The sequence below is a fragment of the Brassica rapa genome, chromosome A07 (genome assembly GCF_000309985.2).
Source record: "Brassica rapa cultivar Chiifu-401-42 chromosome A07, CAAS_Brap_v3.01, whole genome shotgun sequence".
Classification (NCBI taxonomy): Eukaryota; Viridiplantae; Streptophyta; class Magnoliopsida; order Brassicales; family Brassicaceae; genus Brassica; species Brassica rapa.
The window spans coordinates 24,261,484-24,282,531 of NC_024801.2; the positions used below are offsets into that span (position 1 = coordinate 24,261,484).

The 21,048-nt window shown below is 32.9% G+C and overlaps 5 protein-coding genes across 7 annotated transcripts; 3 read left to right on the forward strand and 2 right to left on the reverse strand.

Moving 5' to 3' along the window:
* Positions 1-103: 103 nt before the first annotated feature.
* On the forward strand, positions 104-2,633 carry LOC103831312. Its single transcript, XM_033274393.1, has one exon. The coding sequence runs from the start codon at positions 2,083-2,085 to the stop codon at positions 2,368-2,370; it is 288 nt and encodes a 95-aa protein (XP_033130284.1). The 5' UTR covers positions 104-2,082; the 3' UTR covers positions 2,371-2,633.
* Positions 2,634-6,630: 3,997 nt separating this feature from the next.
* On the forward strand, positions 6,631-9,720 carry LOC103831313 (J domain-containing protein required for chloroplast accumulation response 1). Of its 2 annotated transcripts, none has more exons than XM_009107209.3 (5): positions 6,631-6,876; positions 7,283-8,897; positions 8,979-9,092; positions 9,173-9,322; positions 9,407-9,720. In XM_009107209.3, the coding sequence occupies exons 2-5, from the start codon at positions 7,371-7,373 to the stop codon at positions 9,539-9,541; spliced, it is 1,926 nt and encodes a 641-aa protein (XP_009105457.1). In that variant the 5' UTR covers positions 6,631-6,876; positions 7,283-7,370; the 3' UTR covers positions 9,542-9,720. The 2 variants fall into 2 exon arrangements, with proteins under 2 accessions (XP_009105457.1, XP_033130218.1); XM_033274327.1 differs by lacking the exon at positions 6,631-6,876 and adding an exon at positions 6,909-6,928 and having other exon boundaries at positions 9,407-9,637.
* A 413-nt stretch (positions 9,721-10,133) lies between these two features.
* On the reverse strand, positions 10,134-11,420 carry LOC103831314. Of its 2 annotated transcripts, none has more exons than XM_009107211.3 (3): positions 10,908-11,420; positions 10,722-10,819; positions 10,134-10,559 (listed from the first exon to the last, which is right to left on the reverse strand). In XM_009107211.3, exons 1-3 carry the CDS (start codon positions 11,164-11,166, stop codon positions 10,266-10,268), a joined length of 651 nt encoding a protein of 216 aa, XP_009105459.1. In that variant the 5' UTR covers positions 11,167-11,420; the 3' UTR covers positions 10,134-10,265. The 2 variants fall into 2 exon arrangements, with proteins under 2 accessions (XP_009105459.1, XP_009105458.1); XM_009107210.3 differs by having other exon boundaries at positions 10,722-10,828.
* Positions 11,421-12,586: 1,166 nt separating this feature from the next.
* Positions 12,587-15,038, forward strand: LOC103831315 (probable E3 ubiquitin-protein ligase RHB1A). Its single transcript, XM_018652845.2, is given in 5 exon segments — positions 12,587-13,581; positions 13,698-13,731; positions 13,734-13,769; positions 13,878-13,987; positions 14,109-15,038. Coding segments are annotated over 5 exon segments (549 nt in total). The 5' UTR covers positions 12,587-13,257; the 3' UTR covers positions 14,154-15,038.
* A 187-nt stretch (positions 15,039-15,225) lies between these two features.
* Positions 15,226-20,386, reverse strand: LOC103831316 (floral homeotic protein APETALA 1). Its single transcript, XM_009107212.3, has 8 exons — positions 19,688-20,386; positions 18,119-18,197; positions 17,955-18,019; positions 17,732-17,831; positions 17,499-17,540; positions 17,371-17,412; positions 15,918-16,072; positions 15,226-15,539 (listed from the first exon to the last, which is right to left on the reverse strand). Exons 1-8 carry the CDS (start codon positions 19,870-19,872, stop codon positions 15,437-15,439), a joined length of 771 nt encoding a protein of 256 aa, XP_009105460.1. The 5' UTR covers positions 19,873-20,386; the 3' UTR covers positions 15,226-15,436.
* Between the last annotated feature and the right edge of the window lie 662 nt (positions 20,387-21,048).

The following is a 21,048-nucleotide window of genomic DNA, read 5'->3' on the forward strand; positions in this document are numbered from 1 at the left end:
TGATCCCTGATTTAAGAGCTGGTTTTCATACTATCTACACTTAAAATAAACAGTTTTTCGGATAATAGCTAATCTTCAAAGGATCAGGAGGTTTGGGTCATAAGCACTTACACTTTTCATGGTAGCTCCATATCATGTAATTTGACTTTTTAGAAAGTAAGAGATTGGGATTCAAAATATATACTTAGTAGTTCAAGAATTTTATCCATTAGACCCACTCATCCTTGTTGGAAGACAATAGCTACTTCAAATATTGTATACTACACTTTTTTCATTGGCCTTTAGATACTGATTTTGTATATGTGAGAGACATTGTATTTAAGTTGAGAAAGTGTTTGACAAATGTCAACAAGGTAGTCATTGTGTTCATCCGAATAACTCAAAGTTGAGATGTTGGTGGAGCTTCATTCACACCAAAAGATTCGTCCATAAAAGTTAAGAGTATCAATGGTATTAGAAGCCTATAAGAAAAATTGCGCAGAATTCCATTACTGTTTTTGTATAGTAATCTGTTTTTTTTTTGCATATAGTAAACATTTAGGATCAAATATCTAGGAAAGTAATCAGTCTGAAATTTAAAAGTATTTAATTAAAATATCAAATATCCAGTTATTTAAATATAAATATATTTTTAATATGAAGTTATTAAACTTATAAATTTAAAATGTATATTAGAAATTATTATTATTGAAAATATTTTAAATAGTGAATTTTATGAATTTTATTGTGATTTAGAGTGTTTTTAAGTTGACTAGATTTACCCAAAATATCTTAAGAACTCATTAAAAATCAAATTAGTTCAGATCCTCCCAAAATAGATACATCATTCCTATATTAATGCAAGTGACATTAATTTACTCAAATAAAAGTTAATGATTATTAAATTTTGATTTATTTAAATATAATCTTACCAAAAAGGTGAAAGAATTGGATCAATAAACTTATTAAGAACTTGTTTAAAATGGAAATTAACAAAAAAAAAAGGGTTAGATTAATATAGGAGACAAGAAAGATCTAATAAGAGGAACATGTGAGGGTGTGAAGATAATGTCACTGAAAACTTTATGGGGCGTGTTTACTGAAACCATGTCGATGGTGTGTGTAATAGATTCGCGAGTCACATGGAGAGACCGACATAGATAAACCTCCCCACCACAAAAAGACTTGATAAAATTCCATATTCTAACACCGCCCAGTTTTTCACATTATTCATTGTTAATTTTACATGTTACATCTTCTTTTTTAATCTAAACTTTCTCATAAAACTAAACTAACACTTTAGCATGTGACTCGTCTCTCTTGTTCTCAATCTCAATACATGTGTGTGGGTTGAGGATACTTCATGGCAGAGGAAATCTTTATAAGTTTCAGTGATTTTGTCTTTATATTTTAATTTATGAGTTGCAGATTATTGCCTATTTTCACTGCTGGACTACACATGCATTTGAGTAAATTATGTAGTTGAGTTCAAAACAATATGAAACCAGTTTGGACAGAGATATTTCTGTAGAAGAACTAGCTAAAAACACAGCCATACGCGGTCACATGTTTATTACAACAACAATAACGCATTCCTCATGCCAAATTCAGCCCTTATTTATTAATATAACACTAAATATAACATATAAGAAAAAAAAACAGAAAACATAGTTGATAATAGATCTTATTCATAACCAATCTATTGACCGTTGACTAATTTTGCTTGATTTGATTCTTTTTGTTTGTTTGTTTGCCATATCGAGTCAATACACGTACCACACAACCACCACACTTCCACCCAATTTCTATTTTTTACTTTCTTTTCTTATGGAAAGAGATATTCTTGATTTGTTATTGTTATCCATTCAAAAAATTTACTTTATTTTTTTTAAATTACTTTTTTTTTTTAAATTACTGTATTTAAATCTTCAAGCTAAGCAACCCCTATTTTCCCAATCGTCTGCCTATATATAATTAGATTTAAAACCTTCAAAAAAACGTAAATAAATACCAACTTAGCATCAACATCGCAAACACAAACACCAATCCACACACACACACAAAAAGATTTTCTTGATACATTGATAATTCAAGAATCAAGAAATGGAGGAATCAGGGCGTAAAGGAGATCCGTTTCCAGGTTTTGAGATGAGTTTTCACAAAGACGACTCCATTTTCCGGCGATCTCAAAGCTGCCGGCGGCTTCAGAGAAGAGCTCCATGTCCTCTCTCATTACCACCAAGACCTCCTCCTTCCGCAGAAGCTCCATCTTCTGCGACCGGCGTCTCCACTTCTGCGTTCTGTCAGAACGGCACAGATCCAATCCCTCTACTGTCTCCTCTCGTCCTTCCTTCAATGCTTCAACCTAATCCCTCCACGACCTCCCACTGACTCTCTTCTTATATTTTTCCTGTACTGAGAATGTTCTCTCATTGATCCATTATTTATTTCCTTTTGATCATTTTGGTTTTTATTTGAACTTTTTCATAGATTCAAACATGTCATTGTCTCTGTTCAGATTCAAACATTCACAACGGTCATGAGGATCGTTCTCTCTTCTTTCTTGATCCTGATGATATTGTTAACATCATTGATTAAATTATGTACATATAGTATATGTTATATTTATTTTCTTATATATTGAGCATCAAATATCTTGTCCTATGGTACAATATTCCACTAAGTTTTTTTTGTTTGCTTTTCATCTATCATGGTGTTTACCAGCAATTTTGAATCCAAGAAGACCACCCCTCTATAGGTGGATTAGGGTATCATAATTTATATTTACTAATTAGCATTGTTAATTATCTATCTCCATAATCAGTATTCATTGTTTTGACAATCATCAGACATGATTACGTAGATCAATACCAATCTTGGATAGTAATTGTGTTTGTAATATGATGTTTAGAATTACTCATTTTGGGAAGTTTTAGATTTCATCTTAGTAATATAATTAAATATGTAATGAACTATTCATAAAACATAATTATCAGCACATATGGGATATGATTTTATAGGATACGATATCTCAATAGAAAACAAAACAATTAAACTCTGGCTAGCAGTTTAGCATGAGATAGTAACCAGTAACCAGCAGAGACTGGACAAATGAAGCACAAGGATCTTTAGAGCTGGAACAGACCAAAGACGTTGAGCCAATAATATTTGGACCATCAAGAAAATGCCCACGAAAGGATTTTGACTGGAACTCAAAATTGAGTATGTTTGTCATAACAAAAGTTTTACTGGGAAATATTAAGACCTAACTGGATTGAAAATGTAAAGGAGTCCATGCATGAACATCTAATTGGAGAAAGATTAGGCTTTAGACTTCTCGTCACCTATATATAAACAAAGATTTCATTGTGTTCCTATCAGTCCATTTAACATATTTTATAAATTAAATAAAATATACATTTAAATATAATATTTCATCTTAACTACAACATTAGAAAACGAATAAACCCCACTGTTATTATTTTTAGTTACAGTAGTAATGATATTAAATGAAAAAAACATATGTTAACCAACTAACAAAAATAATTTAGAATCAAAATGTTATGATGGTCCAAAAATACGTTTGACAATATGAAAGTACGCATATGCTTTTAATTTAAAACTAGGTGTCTTCCTGCACCATGTGCAGATTAAAATTTTAAATATTTTTAACAGATAAATATAAATTATATTTTAAAATAAAATTTTATTAATATTGTAAATTTTCTTTTTCGTATCCATATTTTAATATAAATTTGATTTAATTAAACATAAAAGTTATATTTAAGAATATGCATGTATATATTTGAAATTATAATCTTAGATAGATTTTTCTATTTATTTATTTTAATTGAATACATTAAATAAATTTGTAAAAGTTGCATAATTACTAAAAATTAAAATTAAACAATGTTTATAAAATTTGTAGATATATAAGAAAATAATGATTTTACGATTCAATTTTTATAATTTTCTAAAAAAATTATATACATTTTTGAAAATTTTAGTAATAAAATTGTATAATTTAAAAATATTTAATTAAATTAATTTTCGAAATTTATAATGCCATATTTGAATATATTTATTTTAATGATGATTTATGAGTTATTTTCATATTCTAAAAAAATTCCAAAAATATAAATTGACATTAAATGTAATATATGAGTTATTACCATATTTTAAAAAGTTTACTAAAAAATATAAATTAACATTAAATGCAATTGTCCATGTCATATTAAGCTATAAGACATGTCATCAATTTCATTAGCCGTGTCATATTTATTTTGTGAAATTGATTGTACAAAGGACATGTGGCAAAATCACTTCGAAAATATAGTGTAGGGGATATTCAAAAATTCAGTTAACATTTTTATAAACTTATCTACTGATATTAAATATTTGTCTCTTTACATAATAATATCGGGCATAACAAAACCTATAAAAGACACAAAATATGGCATCCACGGTTTTTGTTTTGTGTAATGATAATTCACGGGGTTCCGACCCCGCATAATGCATTTTGTCAACCAAAAGTAATAATAATTTGACGTATTCCACCTAATTTCACAAGTTTATTTATTATGAAAACATTTCAAAGTTATAGTCAAAACGTTTCGCCTACATTATCACAAAAACCATTCAAGGTATATATTGCACCAAAAAAGGAAGAAAAGTAGACTTCATTAGTATTCTTGTTATAAAAATGAATAATAAGAATTGAGGAAATAAAATATAATGATTTTATCAAACGAAGAACTTTTCAAACAAATTTGGAAGACTTTTGGGGAAATTTAGCTTTATACTAATGATTTATACAGTTTATAATTTTAAGTTTCTATAATTAAACTACTATTATCAAATTAGTCAAAATACTTGTATATAAATTTCTTACTATATGGGTCTCGAGTAGGCCTGTTAAATCCAAATTTTGGTCCAATTTCGTTTCGTATTTTTTGGTTTTTTGGCATTATTGTTTATTAAAATTAGATACCATAATTAATTTGGTTTGGTTCGATTTGTATACTACCGGTTTTTGATTTATTCGGTTTTATACAAAAAAATATTATTATTTGGTTTGGTTTTATATTATATGAATTTTAAAAAATCATGTTGTCAAAACTATAAATAATTAAAAATAATACTATAAAAAAAATAACAGAATAATCAAATCTAAAACCAAATCAAAACTCAAAATTGTGAAAGTAAAATAATGAAAAACAAAAGATAACCTTAAAGAAAAGTTTTTCCACTTTCCAATAGTTGGTGACATTGTCCATCAAAATCATGCCTCTAAATGTGAAATTTTCTTCGTTTATAGAATAAAAAAATGTGAATAACTCCAATGCTTGTAAATATAATAAATCAATGCTTACAAATTAAAACATGAAGTACCTTCTACTAGAGAGTCCATGAAATCATATTCATGCACCATATTCAATGGTTTTTTGTTTATCAGACAAAACTACAGTTTGGATAGAATTTTGTGTCAAGATCAAAGGCTTCAACCATAGGAGGAGAAAGAGAACTCTTATATGTCAAGGCTTCAACCTAGCGATTGTAAAACGTGAAGAAATCTTAAATTTAGAGACAGCAACCTCAGAAAATTGAATAATACCTGGACTTTCTTCAAATGCAAATGGTAACTCATCTTAAACAATCATTTTAGCAGTTGCTTTTCGGCAAGCTTTTTGATCAAATCCAACTGAAAACAACTAACCACAAAACACTAGTACCAGACTTTGATTTATATTTAAAGAACTGAGGGGCAGTGGTTACATCTAGCTTTTTTCCTGGATCATCTTTAGATTTCGTAAAATATTTTCAAACATCAGAAACACATACTGCTTCTTTGGTTTTGCCATCGATACGTTAGTAGTTGGTTGCTTCCTCTTTTGTCCAGCATATTGAGTCTTATTGGCCATAGAATCTCCTATCTACAATAAGTAAAAAAGAAAATTAGTTGGTTATGAAACAGAGAAACAAACAAAACGGTCAATGACTTAGTTTTTTTCTAACTCTTCTTGTTCAACTCTATTTTCCAAAGAAATTTTATGTTACCATCTAATTTTACAATTTTTTAATGCATGCAAAAATAAATCAAGTCTAGATATTAGTTGAAGAATAATAAAATTATTAAGGCATATTTTCACTCATTCAATGATTCAATGGCGATATGTAGCAAAAGTTAAAAGAAAGAAGACTATTCCAAGAGAATAAGAAGTTAAATGTTGTAAATTTTTTCTTATTGTTTAAGTATTTTTCAAATTAAGGCTTCTTTAGTGTAAAAGTATATGATATTAATTATTAACAAGAAAATTAACTTATATAAAAAATTAAATACCATGTATTACATTATGTATATATTTATATGTTTTTATTTTGATCCGTTTTGTTCGTTTTATTCATTTTATTTGTCATAAACCTAATCATATCCAAATTCTACGGTTTCTATAAAATCATATTCATTGGATTTATACGGTATATACCAAAACCAAAACCAAACCATATTATCTAATTTGGTTCGGTATTGAACATGGTGGCTAGTCTCAAGTCTCAACCCAACTAAAATCATAACGAAATAGGGAGACTTTTGAAGGTAAGAAAATTAATCCCATTCTGGGAAGGAAGAAAGACATATTTAAGTTGACATAGGTTTCACACTTAGTCAGAAAACAGACCAATCAAGCAACGATACCCATTTGTCTGATTCGGCCGTCAAGCTGTGCTAGGACTCGTTAAGCCACCACGTCTCCTGAGGTGCGAGGCACGCTTCATCTCAATCCCCTTCTTCTTCTTTCCCCATTTTCTCCCAAAAAACTCTATTTTTATTTCAAATTAAAAAAATTAGGGTTCCGTTTAAGAAACAAAAATCCAATCTTCCGCCGTCGTAATCGAGTGGTAAGTTCAATTGCCTTCAAATCTCTGCTCACTTCGATCCTCGGATTCGTGGGTAGTTTTCAAAATCTCGTTTTGATTCAGTTTCGGTCGTCTGCTTCACGATAGATTAACCCTTAAACCTAGATTAGGGTTTCGATTTCAGCCGCGAAGGTTCCAGAAGCTTAGATTAGGCCGATGATCGTGTTTCTAGAGTTCGTAGCGTGTGTACTGACTAGTTATCGATTTCACTTTGTTTTGAGTTGTTACCTTATGCTAACGTTTAGCTAATCACAAGTGATTTTGATGACAGTGAGAAATCGATTTTTGTTTCGCAATTTTGATGAATATAGCGAAAAGATGGTTTTGTGGAAATTGAATCTGGTTGCAGTGATATGTAATTGTTTTTTTTTCTCTCTGCTTATAATAGGTGGGTTGAGTTATATGGATTCTCTGGAACTGCAACTCTGACTACTACTCGAAAAAAAAACGGATGCTTTGAAACTTGGATACAAGCAATGGGAGAGCAACGTCAGCTTAGATCACGTTTTTGTAATAGAATGTCTACCAAAAGATGCAGTGCTAATGGCATAATGAACGAGTTTATTGTTGTAGACGATGATGAGGTCATCATTCTTGATTTTCCTGAGTCATCCAAAAAAGGCAAAGCCCCGGAGACATCAAGAGCCAGGGGTGAGCCAGTTTTGCAGAGAGTGATTAGCATTGACGATGATGATGAGGATGATGATGATACAGAGAATGTTCACAAAGATGGGAGTAGTTCAAGCCGTATGCACACATCTGTAGAAGTGGATGGTGATGATGATGATTGCCAGTTCGTTCAAGAAAAGTGTGCTTCGTTTAGATTTACGAAGTGCAACCAGGCGACTATGCCCTCTTCTGGAACTCGATTTGGGTTAGACTCTGATTCTGAAAGTGATTTGTCTGAGAGCGACTGTTCTGATTGTGAGATTTTAGAAGGTTCTCAGGGAGAGGTTCGCGAGCAGTGGGAGAAAGCTTTCTTGGAAAAAATGAAGAAAGCAGGTAAAGCTGGTCTGAGTGAGGAGGCTGGTCCTTCTAATCTCCACTGTGACACTAGCTTCAGGCCTGGTTTCGAGAGTAGAACTGAACAACATGAACAAACCCCTTCCTTCTTTACCGCAAGAAATGCACGTAGGGGTAAGAGAACCTCTTCAGCTTTCTTTGGAACCGAGAAATCAGGTAAAGCTGGTCTGAGCGAGGAGGCTGGTCCTTCAAATTTCAGGCCTGGTTGTGAGAGTGGAACTTATCAACATGATCAAACAGCTTCCTTCTTTTCTGCAAAAAACTTTGATGGCGGTAAAGGAACCTCTTCAACTTTCTTTGGAACCGAGGAATCAGGTAAAGCTGGTCTTTCAGGTCTCCACTGTGAAAGTAGAACTGAACAACATGATCAAGCAACTTCTTTCTTTACTGCAAGAAATCCAGATGGTCGGAAAGAAACCTCTTCTAAGACTTCTTTATTTGCCGAGCCTTCTTCACTGTCACCCGGAATACAAGTTGAGCATGAAAGGTCAAAATCACCTACAACTTATTCTACATCGTCAAAAGAACAGAGAAAACAAAATAGTGTCAAAGAAGCCGAGGAACAGCCAGACACAGAGCCAGTTCAGTGTGAAACTTCACAGTGGCCTGGAGAGAGTCAAACGAAAAAGGCGGCTAAAGAGAATCAGAAGAAAAAGGCAGCAGAACATTCTTATACCAAGGAAGTTGTACAAGAAGAAGACGCCTCAAAATCGTCTCCGCTACACACTTCTGATGGGGATAGTGATACGCCGCCTGTTCTTGGGGTAAGTAATGGAGCCAGATGTGAGCGTGGGATAGGTGAATCAAGGGAACCGATTACTGATCCTATTCCATCTACTAGTGAACAAGTGGAAGGTCTTCAAGGTACAGCTCCTGAAGTCGATGTCATGCTTAACAGAGAAATGTTGAAAGAGACAGATGAATACAAGAAAGCACAAAAAGAAGAATGGGAATCAAGGCAACGGCAGTTACACCTCCAGGTTTGACCACACACACACTGCTTCAATTTCTGAAAGCTCCTGTTTACACTCTTATTCAACATTCGTGTGGAATTACTGCAGGCAGAAGAAGCTCAGAGGCAACGTAAGAGAAGAAAGTTAGCGAACACGCGGCAGTTGGAGATGGAAAGAAGGCAAAAGGAGAGGGTAGAGGAAGTGAGAGAGACACAGAAGAAGGTTTACACTCTTCCTCAGTGGCCGCTCATGATTCTTGTGTTGATTTGCTAACACAGACTTGCGTTCTTTAACTTGATTAGGAGGAAGAAAGCATGAACATGAAGGAGAAAGTCCGCGCAGAAATAACCAAAACGCTTAAAGTTCTTGAACTCGGATGCTTCAACATGGCAGCTTTGCTTCGAGGCTTAGGGATTCCGGTTAAGGGTGGAATATCTCCTCCACCACAAGAGGTTTGCTTGCCATCTACACTCGTCAACTGCTTTTGTATAATCATAGTACTGTAGGTTGACGTAAACCAACAATTTTGAAATTAGGTACACGCAGCTTACAAACGTGCAGTTCTGAAGTTTCATCCGGACAGAGCGTCAGGAGGTGACATCAAACAGCAGGTCGAAGCAGAAGAAACATTCAAGCTTATTGCTCGGATGAAGGACAAATTTTTATCATAACATGAACCAAAAAAGATGATTTTATAAAATCAGTTGTTTTTTGTTTTTTGAAATTCCAGGAATGATATGATTCCGTGTAAATTCAGTTATCCAACAAAAAACCAAATTGTTGGTTTTTAAAAAAAAAACACTTGAAAGAATAGAACACCAAGAATTGGTTGGTATTATCATTAACTCCTCTCCTGCCTTTGCCTAGTTGTCCAGATTTGAAAGCATGTTCTTGTTCTTGAAGGAAAGCCCAGGCTTTGCCATGTTTCTTTCAAGAACTTCGTAGATGAACAAATTTCGAGAATCTTTTGTACTTTTTAGTTGACATTTCGATTTTCTCCTTTTATTTGTTTTTGAGTAACTTTAATAATACTTTATAATAGAGTTAGAATTCTACTTATACTTTAGTTTAAAGTAAAACTTAAAATAATAATAAAAAAGTAAATGAATTATTCTACTTATAGAATAAATCCATATTTTTATTACAGAGTGAAATATAGAATAGGATTGAAACATTTTTATTTCAAACTTTATTTTATATTCAAACTTTTTCTTTTTAATATGCACAAGAACATTATAACTACTTTTGGTAACAAATGAAATGTGAGAAATGATGGCAGCAGTAAACTAGTATAATAATTGCACACACAACTCTCAACCATGATTAAAACGTAAAGGTTACAACTTACAGGAGGAAATCTATTAATTATTAGGTGAATAAAAGTAAATAATAGTGTCATGCGAGAAGCCAGAAATCTTTGTGACGCTTAGTTGTAAGAGTGTATCCACCAACTTTCTTGCCTCTCTTGCGAACGGCAATAGCCATACAAGGAGCGTTGTTAATGCAATACTCTACGGTGTCGGTTTTGGTCAAAGGTCGGGTCTGTGAGGCCCATATCATTAGTAGTCGCCAAGTGGCATGCTGTTTCTTCTGGCCTAGAACTAGTAAGGACGCTCCACGTTCTCTTGCCTCTTTTACTATGGTCGGACCTTTCTCCTCACCTTGTACAACCACCATCTCTGTCTTCACCTAACTCAACAAATAATTGATTGATACCTTTTTTTAGAAATTAATGTAGGAAAACTTGTTTTAGACAAACAAAAGTATGACCAAGAAGATACATATATATATTGAACTTCTAACATGTTTTCTTTTGTAATATATGGTATGATGAAGAGACATATTATTAACCTCAGGTCTTTTTAGCTCACAAATGTTTCTCAAGGTTGAAACTTTTTGATAAGCTTTCGAAGCTGTATGTTTGTCTAAAGTTTCTTCTCCTCCGGTGGCTAGAGCCCCTAGATAACAAATCATGCATACATTTAAAATAAATAATAATAATCAATTTTGTGGGAAATTAGAAAAAAGAAAATCGACCTGATTGAGAAGGTTTAGCTTTAAGAAAATGGAGAAGAAGGATGGAGTCTTGAGGCTGAGCACAATGGGAGAGAGTCCAAAGCAAAGCATTCTTAGACTCTGAACAAGAATCAACCACAACGATTATTCTTCTTCCTTTTGTCTCTGCGGATGCATTTGGTGGTTCTTGGCTGCAGCTATGGTGGCTAGTAGTCGTCGGTGGTTGGACTCTTACATGAGCCCTTAATCTGTTTAGAAAGAACCCTTCTTTCTTCCCCATTCTCTTTCTCTCACTCTCTTTCTCAATTGTAGGACACTAAGATGATATAAGAAGGTGGAGAAAGTAAATGAAATCAAGAGCTATCATAATGTGTAATTATGATCCTGCTTTTGGTAGCTCCCCACATTTTAAATATACAGATAACCTCAATTTCTTTCATTTTGGAATCTTTAATTCTATAGTATTTTGAATATATAATATAGCACCGACATCCATGGATATAAATTTGTTGTGAATTTTGCAATGACTAATGATGTGCACCAAGAAATTATCTTAAATACGTTTCTATGTTGAGAATTTAGTTTAAAAAAAAGGAATTTAGTAAATTTATAAAACCACAAGTGATAATTAGGAGAAGCACATCTAATCTTATATAATTAAAAAGATGTAGGCTACTCTTTGTATTCTGTAATTCAGTACTTGTATAGAGAAGAGCCCCTGGTAAACAACAGCTTAAGAGTGAGAAAGAGATGTACATATTTCTACAAAAGCTCTCAGCCTTTTCAATTCTGTGGTAACTTTTTTGCTTTGTGATATATGAACTCTATGGTTTATTATAAGAAGACATCAAGTGTTGCCGTGTTGGACCTTTTCTTCAACATGTTCATCAAGTCGTAGGTCCCAACACTTATTCTTGCCAACTGTTTACTGTTACTGACCATTTGATCTATAGCATAAAAATAATAAATAGTAAATACTCAAAATGATGCCTTCATGAAAAAATATGTAAAAGCCTCTGATTTATTTATTTCAGACTATTCAGTTACTGATATAATATGCAATTTTTATTCATGGCACATACATAAGTAAAATATAGTATAGTTTTAAACTATGGATGTTTCTCTTGCTCAGATTTTTCGTCAATCATATATAATTCAAATATATAGTCTCATTGGTTTAACAAACTATAGAAATCAGCAGCCAAATCAGTAACACTATATATATATTCTGCATATTAAAAATTCCCTCAAGAGGAGAAAGCGTACTCCTCTACAAGGTTTAGTTCTTGCTCGGCTTGACTATCTCGGGACGCATCTCAAGTGTCCTGGGCACCACCGCTATGCTCAAAGACCCTGGGAAGAATGCTATTGAGATAGAACATTCTACTTTGAACTCATCCTTGTTGAACATTTTACTAGCCATTTCCATCTTCTGTAATTGAGAGAAATAGTAGGTTTCATTTTTTCGCTACGTTTCGTTCCGTTGGTAATTTTTTTATAATTTGTCTAGCGTTTATTAATTTGGAAAGTTCTTACTAGCAGGTTGTTATCAAACACTACAAGTGAATACTGAAATTAACATTTAGTGTGCTTTTAAATAGGCCCTACTTTTTTTTTAACGCTGATTTATTATGATCTTACAATTATGATATAGGAAAGATTACATATACGATTTGACAACCGACAATACTACCTGCCTTATGAAGACCTACGCCTAACTGCATCACCTGAGCCGTCCTATGAAGATCCACGTTTGACCAGATTTACTTGCACCATGTTGAAGATCCTTTGCAAGCCTTTCCTCCGTAGTCTGCATAATTGTTTAATAAACCGCTCTCTCCGAAACTTGAAACCTGGATTTCCTGTAATCTGCAATAAATTGCATAGTCTGGGATTCGAAGCCCAGACCTGGGTGTAGAAGCCTTTAAACCTTAACCAATAGGCTACGCTGCTTCCACAAATAGGCCCTACTTTTAAAGCAGAAATTTAATTTATTAATTAGGTAGCGGGCTTATCTTCTCCACCTTGCGAAAGAAGTAAATTTGTAGTTAACAATTATTTGCCATGATAGTTTATATAACCACCATAATTATCTTCCTTTTTGCCCTTTTAAGCCAACTTCTATCTTCCTTTTTCGTGTGATTGTCGTATTGGTTACAAACTGATGATTCATTTTTTTTAAAGATTGAAAAAAAAATTCAACTCTTCAAATAATTTATAACTTAAACTTTTCTGTTATTTAAGGAATAAAAACAGATATATACGATAAACGATTTTGCCATTTTGGTGGGATTAGTAAACCGGAAAATGAAGAAAATAAGTCAACATTCCACAAAACAGTCAAACAACTAAAACTCTTTTGGTATATGCCATGTCACAAAAATATGCACAAAAATCTCCACGATACCTTGTGCCTCTGCAAAGAATCTTCAAAGTTTATTGCTTTTTCTCATGCTTAATTGATTCTTTTTCCTTCGGCTCCTCTGTTTTTCTCCATTGCCCTGTCTCTTCACTGCTTTCTTGCGCGATCTTTAAGTATAACCCTAAATCTTTGTTTTTATTATCGGTGACCTCCATTGGTTCAATGGGTGTATTACTTTGCTGTCTTCGAGTTCCGGAGCAAGATGGTGAATCTCGTAACGTCCTCAGAACCAGTGCCTTTAGCTACCCAATAAGCAATAACTTCCCCCTCAAGGTATCTCCAGCATTATAAACCCTACTTTCCTTTTCTGGTTTCTTTACTTTTCTCTCAAAAAACCTATAGAAAATTGCAAAAGTACTCGAAGGCTAACAACTTTGTTGTTGATCCAGCACGAGCAATTATCTCAAAACCTGGAAAAAGGGAAGTCGAAGAAGATGACGTTTGTTCCACATGTTTCCATGGTAAAACAAAGAATATAACACTGTACAAAATTGATTAAAAAACTTTGATTTAAAACTTAAAAGATTGGTTATTTGGGTTAATTCAGTTCATATTGTGTCTGGGAACAGAGTACAATGAGGATAATCCGAAGATAGTTCTGCAATGTGGACATATCTTTCACCTTGCCTGCATCTATGAATGGATGGAGAGAAGTACAGCTTGTCCCTTCTGTTCCAAGGTTTTATTTATTCGATGACATATGTATTTGTTGGTTAATTATGTCTATCTTTTGATGTACTTTTTGTTTTTGGTAAATTATATTTTGGTTTTGATGTAAATATGTTTTGTAATTTTCATAGACAATGCTTTTCTTGGAGAGTGAAATTACAGAGCAGCTGGAATAACAATAAGAGACGTCCTTGATTCTTTGCGGCTGAAATTTTTCTTTGTAAGCAATTCGTTCTTAATTTATGTTGTAACTATTCTTTTATATACTTTGGAACTTCCACCAGATTCTTTGTTGGCTTGTTACCTGGTGTTTTAGGATATGGGATAAAATCCATTTGGGATAAGGACTAGGAGTTGGGTTAAAAAAATTACATTTCTCTGTAAATACTAGGACCATTTGGTGTCTATATATTCCTGTGTATACTCGTTGTTTTATTTAACAAAAAAACGTTCAGTTTTCTTTTATTTTCCATAGTACATTTTGTGTGTGTAATGAAGTCTTTGATAAGTTTCCAACCAGAGGGATGATGGAAGAAAGGATAAAACAGCTTACAGTCTTACACTACTCGTTTTCTTTCATCGAATGGTTTCTTAGTGCTATAGCACTTAGCTTGTCTTCTATTGATGGAAATAATTATAATGAATACGCACGGATTTTATCCACAGGAGTCACGGGACATGGACAAAAACTGAAAGGAAACGTAGTGACTATTGAGAATCTGGAATCAAATATATCTTGTGTCTGTGTGCATCCAAGATATATGCCCATATGAAGTGAGGTTGCTATTTGTGTGTGTCCCCGCAGTCATGAGCGAGTACCATTTATGAGCATGACCCATTTATCTTCACTAACTCATCATTGGCCCATGGATCTTATTGTCAATATGGAAAACCTGTATATAAGCTAATTCCCGTATGCATATATGACGCGAGGTTGGTTTTCTTTTTCTTTATCAGCTTGTAACTGGACATGATGATTATTATGTTAGTAATGTGGTTACTCAGATCATTGGCATAACAGTGATCATTAATAATGTGGCTACACCCATTTGCTCCGCCTAGTCTGATTCCATTTTAACCTGTAGAAGTTGTTTATGTTATAATATTAGTAGTCTAAACTGTACGATATGGATGACATTATTAGAAACCCATGTGAGAAGGAAAATGAGGTAAATATAAATTTGGTTATACAGCAAATTGTCCCTTTAGACATTAAATAGTTTATATATTTGCCAATAATTCCAAAGCTAATAAAAATAAAACTCAATATATTACAAATGTTTCCACATAATTAGAGCAAAACACTTAAATCTTACAAAGAGAATAGGAGGTTGCCAACTTATATATATGATATAAGAACATGGACCTTGCCAAAATATATTAATTGGATAGAAAGCTAGCCAAAATATACTATGCGGCTAATTATTTTTATATTGATGATTATATATAGGGAATTGCTTCATGAGGCAAAGCAGCCAAGGTTGCAGTTGTACACGGGTTCAAGAGACAAATCAAGGTCGTTTCTCCTCATAGCCATTGGATCTTCTTCTTCATACAGGCCACTGCATTCACATTCATATGCACATATGGTTATAACTCACTTAACGACATATGTGCATTGAAAATCATATGTTTCGTCTTAAAATTGGTAAAAGTCCATATTGAAATATCGAAGAGAGTCATTAATCTAACAAAATGGAGCTGATTCCACAACCATTCCAATAAAATACAAGTCTGTTCGTTTGACGACCACTGCATTAACATACGTTAATACGTGAATCATCTTCGTAGAGTGTACTAATATAATTCACAACTTGCGCAGATCTAACCATCACTAACACCGAAACTAACTTCACTAACACCTTACTGGCTTGTATAACACCAATGGCTAAATATGTAAACTTGAAAGTAAGAGGAGCGAATTAGTAAATTTTAGTTACCCCATGTTGAGAAAAGGAGATGGCTGATGAGAGAGCATGTATGGATGCTGGATTTGATGCTCCTGCGGGGGCGGAGGTGGAGGCATATTTTGGCCATGGTTCTGCTGGTCCCATTGCTCTTGCTGTGCCCTAAGAACCTTTTCCCTCTCCTTGATCTGACAGGTTCCAATTTCACACACCAATTTGTTACCAACTTGTTCCATGCCACATTATATCATTATCATCATCATCATCATCAATTTTCAGAGCGATGACTTCATAATCAATAGATATGTGCATCAGATGTAACTGCATTTTGATCTTTGGTTACACCTAGTTCCTTGCACTCATGCAATAATGAATAAACTATTATATATGTATTAAATATATATATATATATATATATATATATATATATATATATCTTCTCAAAATATGCTTTAATTAGTACTGGCTGTATTCACATACCCTATATATAGATGACCAAGTAGAATGAGATGAGAAGTACGAAGTTTTCAATCTGAAAGACAACCTTAAAACTAAACGGGCAAAGGCCATCTATGCACAGGCGCTTGGTGGTTAATTATATCAATCAAGATTATAAAAATACAACCATTTTCTATCGGTGGTGTCGAAGTTAAGTGTAGAAATGAAGGCCTAGTAGTCGTAGGAATAGCTTGGCATGAAGTGTGGACTCTATGTTACATGGAAACGGAAGCGGGTACGTGGAAGCGGAAGCGTATGGAAGCGCAGAAGCGAGATTTTTAAAAAAATTAGGAAGCGGATACGTGTTGGAAGCGTATCCATATATATATATATATATATGTAAGACTAAAAATTAAAAATTGGAATATATATACATATGTAAGATTATTTTTAAAAATCTAAAACTAAAATTTATATGATTTAAATTTAAAATAAAGCATTTATTCATTTATAATAATTTTGAAATAACTTCATATTTAAACTGTGAAAATACACATAAATTAAATAAAATAAATAATATTATATTTTTGTAATTCTTTATAATTAATTGACATAATATATTTGAATATATGATTTATCTTTAATAAAAACCTCAATGCATAAAGATAATTTATAGTATTAGTTTTAATATTTGTATATTTCTATTCTCTCTATTCAATACTATTAAAATTTGGATTATATATAAATTAAAAACTATAATTTTATATTCTTATTGATATAAGACATTATGTTTAAAAAAAAATGGAAGCGTGATTCCAAAACGGAATCGTAAGTTTCCAATATGTTTTTAAAGATAATATTTTAGAAGCGTTTTGGAAGCGAGATTCCGTAAGCTTCCACAAGGTTCCGATTCCGATTCCGGTTCCGAAGCGGGAAGCGGACGTCCGATGAAGCTTCCGTGCAACGTAGGTGTGGAGTAAAACAGTGGAAACTAATAATAATGTAATGGAAAACATGTTGACCAAATATAAATAAGGACAAATGTCACCTGTTTGGAAAGCATGCTGTTTTGTTCCTGTATCGCCTTCTCCTGTCATTTCCAAAACGGCAAGATTGTTAGCTCCGCAATACTAGTTAATGTATGTAGGACATACGTTTGATAGGGTTTTTACATACCTTTCTTTGGAGTTCATTGACGGAGTCGTACATAAGTTGGTTCTGAATTAAAATACATCACATAAACATTCCATTATTCTACTTTGATCAGTAATATGAATCTTATAACAACATAATTCTTTGTAAAATCTGAAAAGTCATACATTTGAAATTAACCTCTATATGTATACGTAATTTGATATTTACAATAACTAACCAATAAAATAGACATATTCAAGAAATAGGAGTCATACTTTTCTAGATCGGATGTGCTTAAGAGCAGTGTCAAGCTGCTGCTCCAGATTCTGAAGCTCTTTAGGGCTCATTGCTTGCAAGTCTTCCCCAAGATAGTGCCTGGATTATAATAATTACAAATGCATTTTCCCGCTAATTAATTGTATAATGTATCCATGCATTTTAACGTACATTAATGCTACCAGTTTCCAATTTCATTTGTGCACATATATATATATATACCTCTGGTTTCTCTCCAAAAGCTCAATCTTAGCCTTAAGCCTGTTATACTCCATCGACCAGTTCGTCTGTCTCTCAAAAGGTTTAGAACAGATATATTTTAGCAATACTGAAATAGAAATTTATATATAGTGTATGTCACTTAGTTAATGGAGAGATTGGTTTACATTGACGTCAGACTCGGGTGCAATAAGCTGTCTCTCGGCGTAAGAGTACCTCTCATAGCGTTCAAGTATCTTCTCCATGCTGTTCAATTCACAGAAGTATTGCTTAGTTTCATATCATCAACCATTTATTTATATATATATATATATATATATATATATATATGAGAATAGTTATCTGTCGAAATCAATCATATTATCATCAAAGGTATATAACATTGGAATAAGGTCGATTTTTCATGATAATTTGGGTAATTAATTATAGCTAGAACGTAAATGATGGACGTGTATTTGCCTTAACCCAGGATTTCCTAGATCAAATCCTGCACAGATCTCTATGATTCCTCTATAAGAAAATAGAACAATCAACAACCCAACATCTTTAGCTTAGAGTTCTAATTGCGTTTTAAAGTTTATTATAATTATGTACGGAAATCTTGTTAGACATGACACGTTAATATAAAAAAAATTATTTTCTGGTCAAATCATCAATTTACCAGTGTAGTTTTGTACAGAATAGGGATAAAACTTTTTAAAATAAAGAACAGCTGGTGTCTGTTGGAGCTAAGTTTGACCATTGGTAAGAAGCCGTTTATAGGATTAAGTTGATTCTTTTCGACGATCCCCAGAGGTCAAAGACTCCCTACTCAGATTTGACATCCTTATTTCCAGCTTATTTTCAATTGGTAAGATTAAATATAACAGATGCAACTACGTTTAATACTATGGTGTTTAGTCTCAAAAATGACTAAAATTAAAATTTTGTTTCTCAGATTTGCAAATTTTGAAAAAATACAGCTGGGAGAATAAACGATTCAAAAATGAGTTTAAGGCCGAAAAAACCCTAGCCCAGGTATTAAAGATTCATTATTTTCCCTTTTATATAATCTTTATTTAGTAACCAGTTTTTTTCTTATCACATATCTTAGGTTTAATTATAGTCCAGTTGCAAAATCGTTAAATGCAAAAGGCAACATCACATTTAGTATTTGAGGGAAAATTCCTAGCTAAGACCAAGTGAAATTAAACAATTATTTTCTTACTTTCGCTTTAATTCAAAAGTAGATTTGAATTTTTTTTTAAACGCATAGCTATATAACAAAACCATTCATGGTAAGTTTAGGGCTTAAAAACCTATCTCAGAAATTTAACATTCATCCTTTTATATGCTCTCCATTAAGAGATATGATGCATATACACATATAGTCGACTTATCTTATGGAGTTTTAGTGCTTTAGTACTTACTCTTCTTTAACATCATTTATGGAGATCCAGGTCAAAAGTATATTATATAGTTAGTGTTCTAGGGTTAATATTCACTCCAAGCCCTAAATTTTAGATTTTTAATTAGTACAATACAAAGTAGTAGACAATTGTTTGTCAGCAATTAAGAGATCTAGTAAAGAACCAAAGATACCTAACTAGTAATATTCCAAAAATTGAAAACCATAGAAAATACCTAAAATAAGAGCAGTAGTAGTTAATTAGGGCAAATCAAATAGTGAATTTAAGAAAAACATGAGGCAATTTTAGTAACTAAAGATATTTTTGTTTCTTAATTGAGAAAGTTACCAAGAATCAGTGGAGTACTCAAAGAGTTTCCCCTTATGGGAGAAGACAACAAGGGCAACTTCAGCATCACAGAGAACAGATATCTCATGAGCTTTCTTGAAAAGACCAGCTCTTCTTTTGGAGAACGTCACTTGTCTATTGATCTTGTTCTCTATCCTCTTCAATTGAACCCTACCCCTCCCCATTTTGATCCCTTTTTAAGAAACTAATTTTTCCTCTAAAAGAACCAAACAAAACAAGAAACTATGAGAAGAGAGATAAAGAAGAGCCCAGGCTTTGGTATGATCCAATTAGGAAAGTTTTTCCTTCTTTCCTTTATAATAAGGCTTGTGTTAGAGTCTCGGGATCTTTCTTTATTCCTCTCCTTATTTATGGAGAGATTTGGGTAAGAGCGGTTTTAGGGAAAAGCTAACACTGGTTTTTCTTGTTTACATAAACCAGAGTGGTTTTATTTGTGTCGACTTTTCATTGGCGTATATGTACTAGTCTCGGGTCCACGTTTTCTTGATTGAGAAATATGTATAGATTTTAATTTATTATCGACGTCTCGTGAAGAGAGAAGTAACATTGTACGGACCACTGGGCCTTCCCAAGTGTCACCTTCGCTTTGCATTGACGGCGGAGATTTCTCTTTAGATATACGAAACAAAATCTGGACGAACAAAATTATCTTCTCAATTTCTATTTAGTTGAATTTAGCTATTGTGTATTGTTGTTTTATTAATTTATTTATATTTAATGTTAAGCGGTAACAGGTGAAGTACAAATAGACCTCTCTTTTTTTGGCAATAGATGTTTTTGGAAGTGTTGAGAACCAAATGACAATTGTGTAATGTATTGCGTTCACGAATTTATACGCAGGATTTAAGGAAATAGTGGGTCGAAGAATAATGATTTTAAGTTTTCAAGCCCAAGAAAGTTTATTTTGTGAAGCATTGTATAATATGTACGGTGTAATTCTAATTAAGCTGTATGTCTACTGTAGATGATCTAGAATTACTCTTTATTGACAAAAAGTAGTTTTTTTTTTTTTGAAAGAATGTTAAATTTTATTCATCAAAAAGATCTCTTTACAACAAGTGCATCATATGCTTATAAATGGAAATCAACTACTCTTTACTACTCCTAATCTGCACTTTATTTACACTCTTGTGGCAAACCAAAACTGCAAAATGCCTTCAAAACCCTTTCCTCCATGTAGTTTCATCAAGCTAAGTTTGTTTCTCATGCCTTTATCGACCATCTTCATCAGAGCTTGGGGGGTATTGGTGATTCTCCATGTCGACGTCTGTTGCGTTCTCTCCATATCGCATAGACAGCGGCTTGGAAAGCATAGCGAGTGCAGAACAGCCTGTATTTCT

What these genes read in the sequence shown, in the direction of transcription:
- LOC103831312 (XM_033274393.1), top strand. Translation starts at nt 2,083, where the DNA reads ATGGAGGAATCAGGGCGTAAAGGAGATCCGTTTCCAGGTTTTGAGATG.
- LOC103831314 (XM_009107210.3), bottom strand. Translation starts at nt 11,166, where the DNA reads ATGGGGAAGAAAGAAGGGTTCTTTCTAAACAGATTAAGGGCTCATGTA. An exon ending in AGCTAAACCTTCTCAATCAG is followed by an intron (nt 10,829 to 10,907) that starts GTCGATTTTCTT and finishes TTTGTTATCTAG; the next exon opens with GGGCTCTAGCCACCGGAGGA. An exon ending in GTGAGCTAAAAAGACCTGAG is followed by an intron (nt 10,560 to 10,721) that starts GTTAATAATATG and finishes TTGTTGAGTTAG; the next exon opens with GTGAAGACAGAGATGGTGGT.
- LOC103831316 (XM_009107212.3), bottom strand. Translation starts at nt 19,872, where the DNA reads ATGGGGAGGGGTAGGGTTCAATTGAAGAGGATAGAGAACAAGATCAAT. An exon ending in TCAATGAACTCCAAAGAAAG is followed by an intron (nt 17,413 to 17,498) that starts GTATGTAAAAAC and finishes TGGAAATGACAG; the next exon opens with GAGAAGGCGATACAGGAACA. An exon ending in ACAGCATGCTTTCCAAACAG is followed by an intron (nt 16,073 to 17,370) that starts GTGACATTTGTC and finishes GGAACCTGTCAG; the next exon opens with ATCAAGGAGAGGGAAAAGGT.
- LOC103831313 (XM_009107209.3), top strand. Translation starts at nt 7,371, where the DNA reads ATGGGAGAGCAACGTCAGCTTAGATCACGTTTTTGTAATAGAATGTCT. An exon ending in AACGGCAGTTACACCTCCAG is followed by an intron (nt 8,898 to 8,978) that starts GTTTGACCACAC and finishes GAATTACTGCAG; the next exon opens with GCAGAAGAAGCTCAGAGGCA. An exon ending in TATCTCCTCCACCACAAGAG is followed by an intron (nt 9,323 to 9,406) that starts GTTTGCTTGCCA and finishes TTTTGAAATTAG; the next exon opens with GTACACGCAGCTTACAAACG.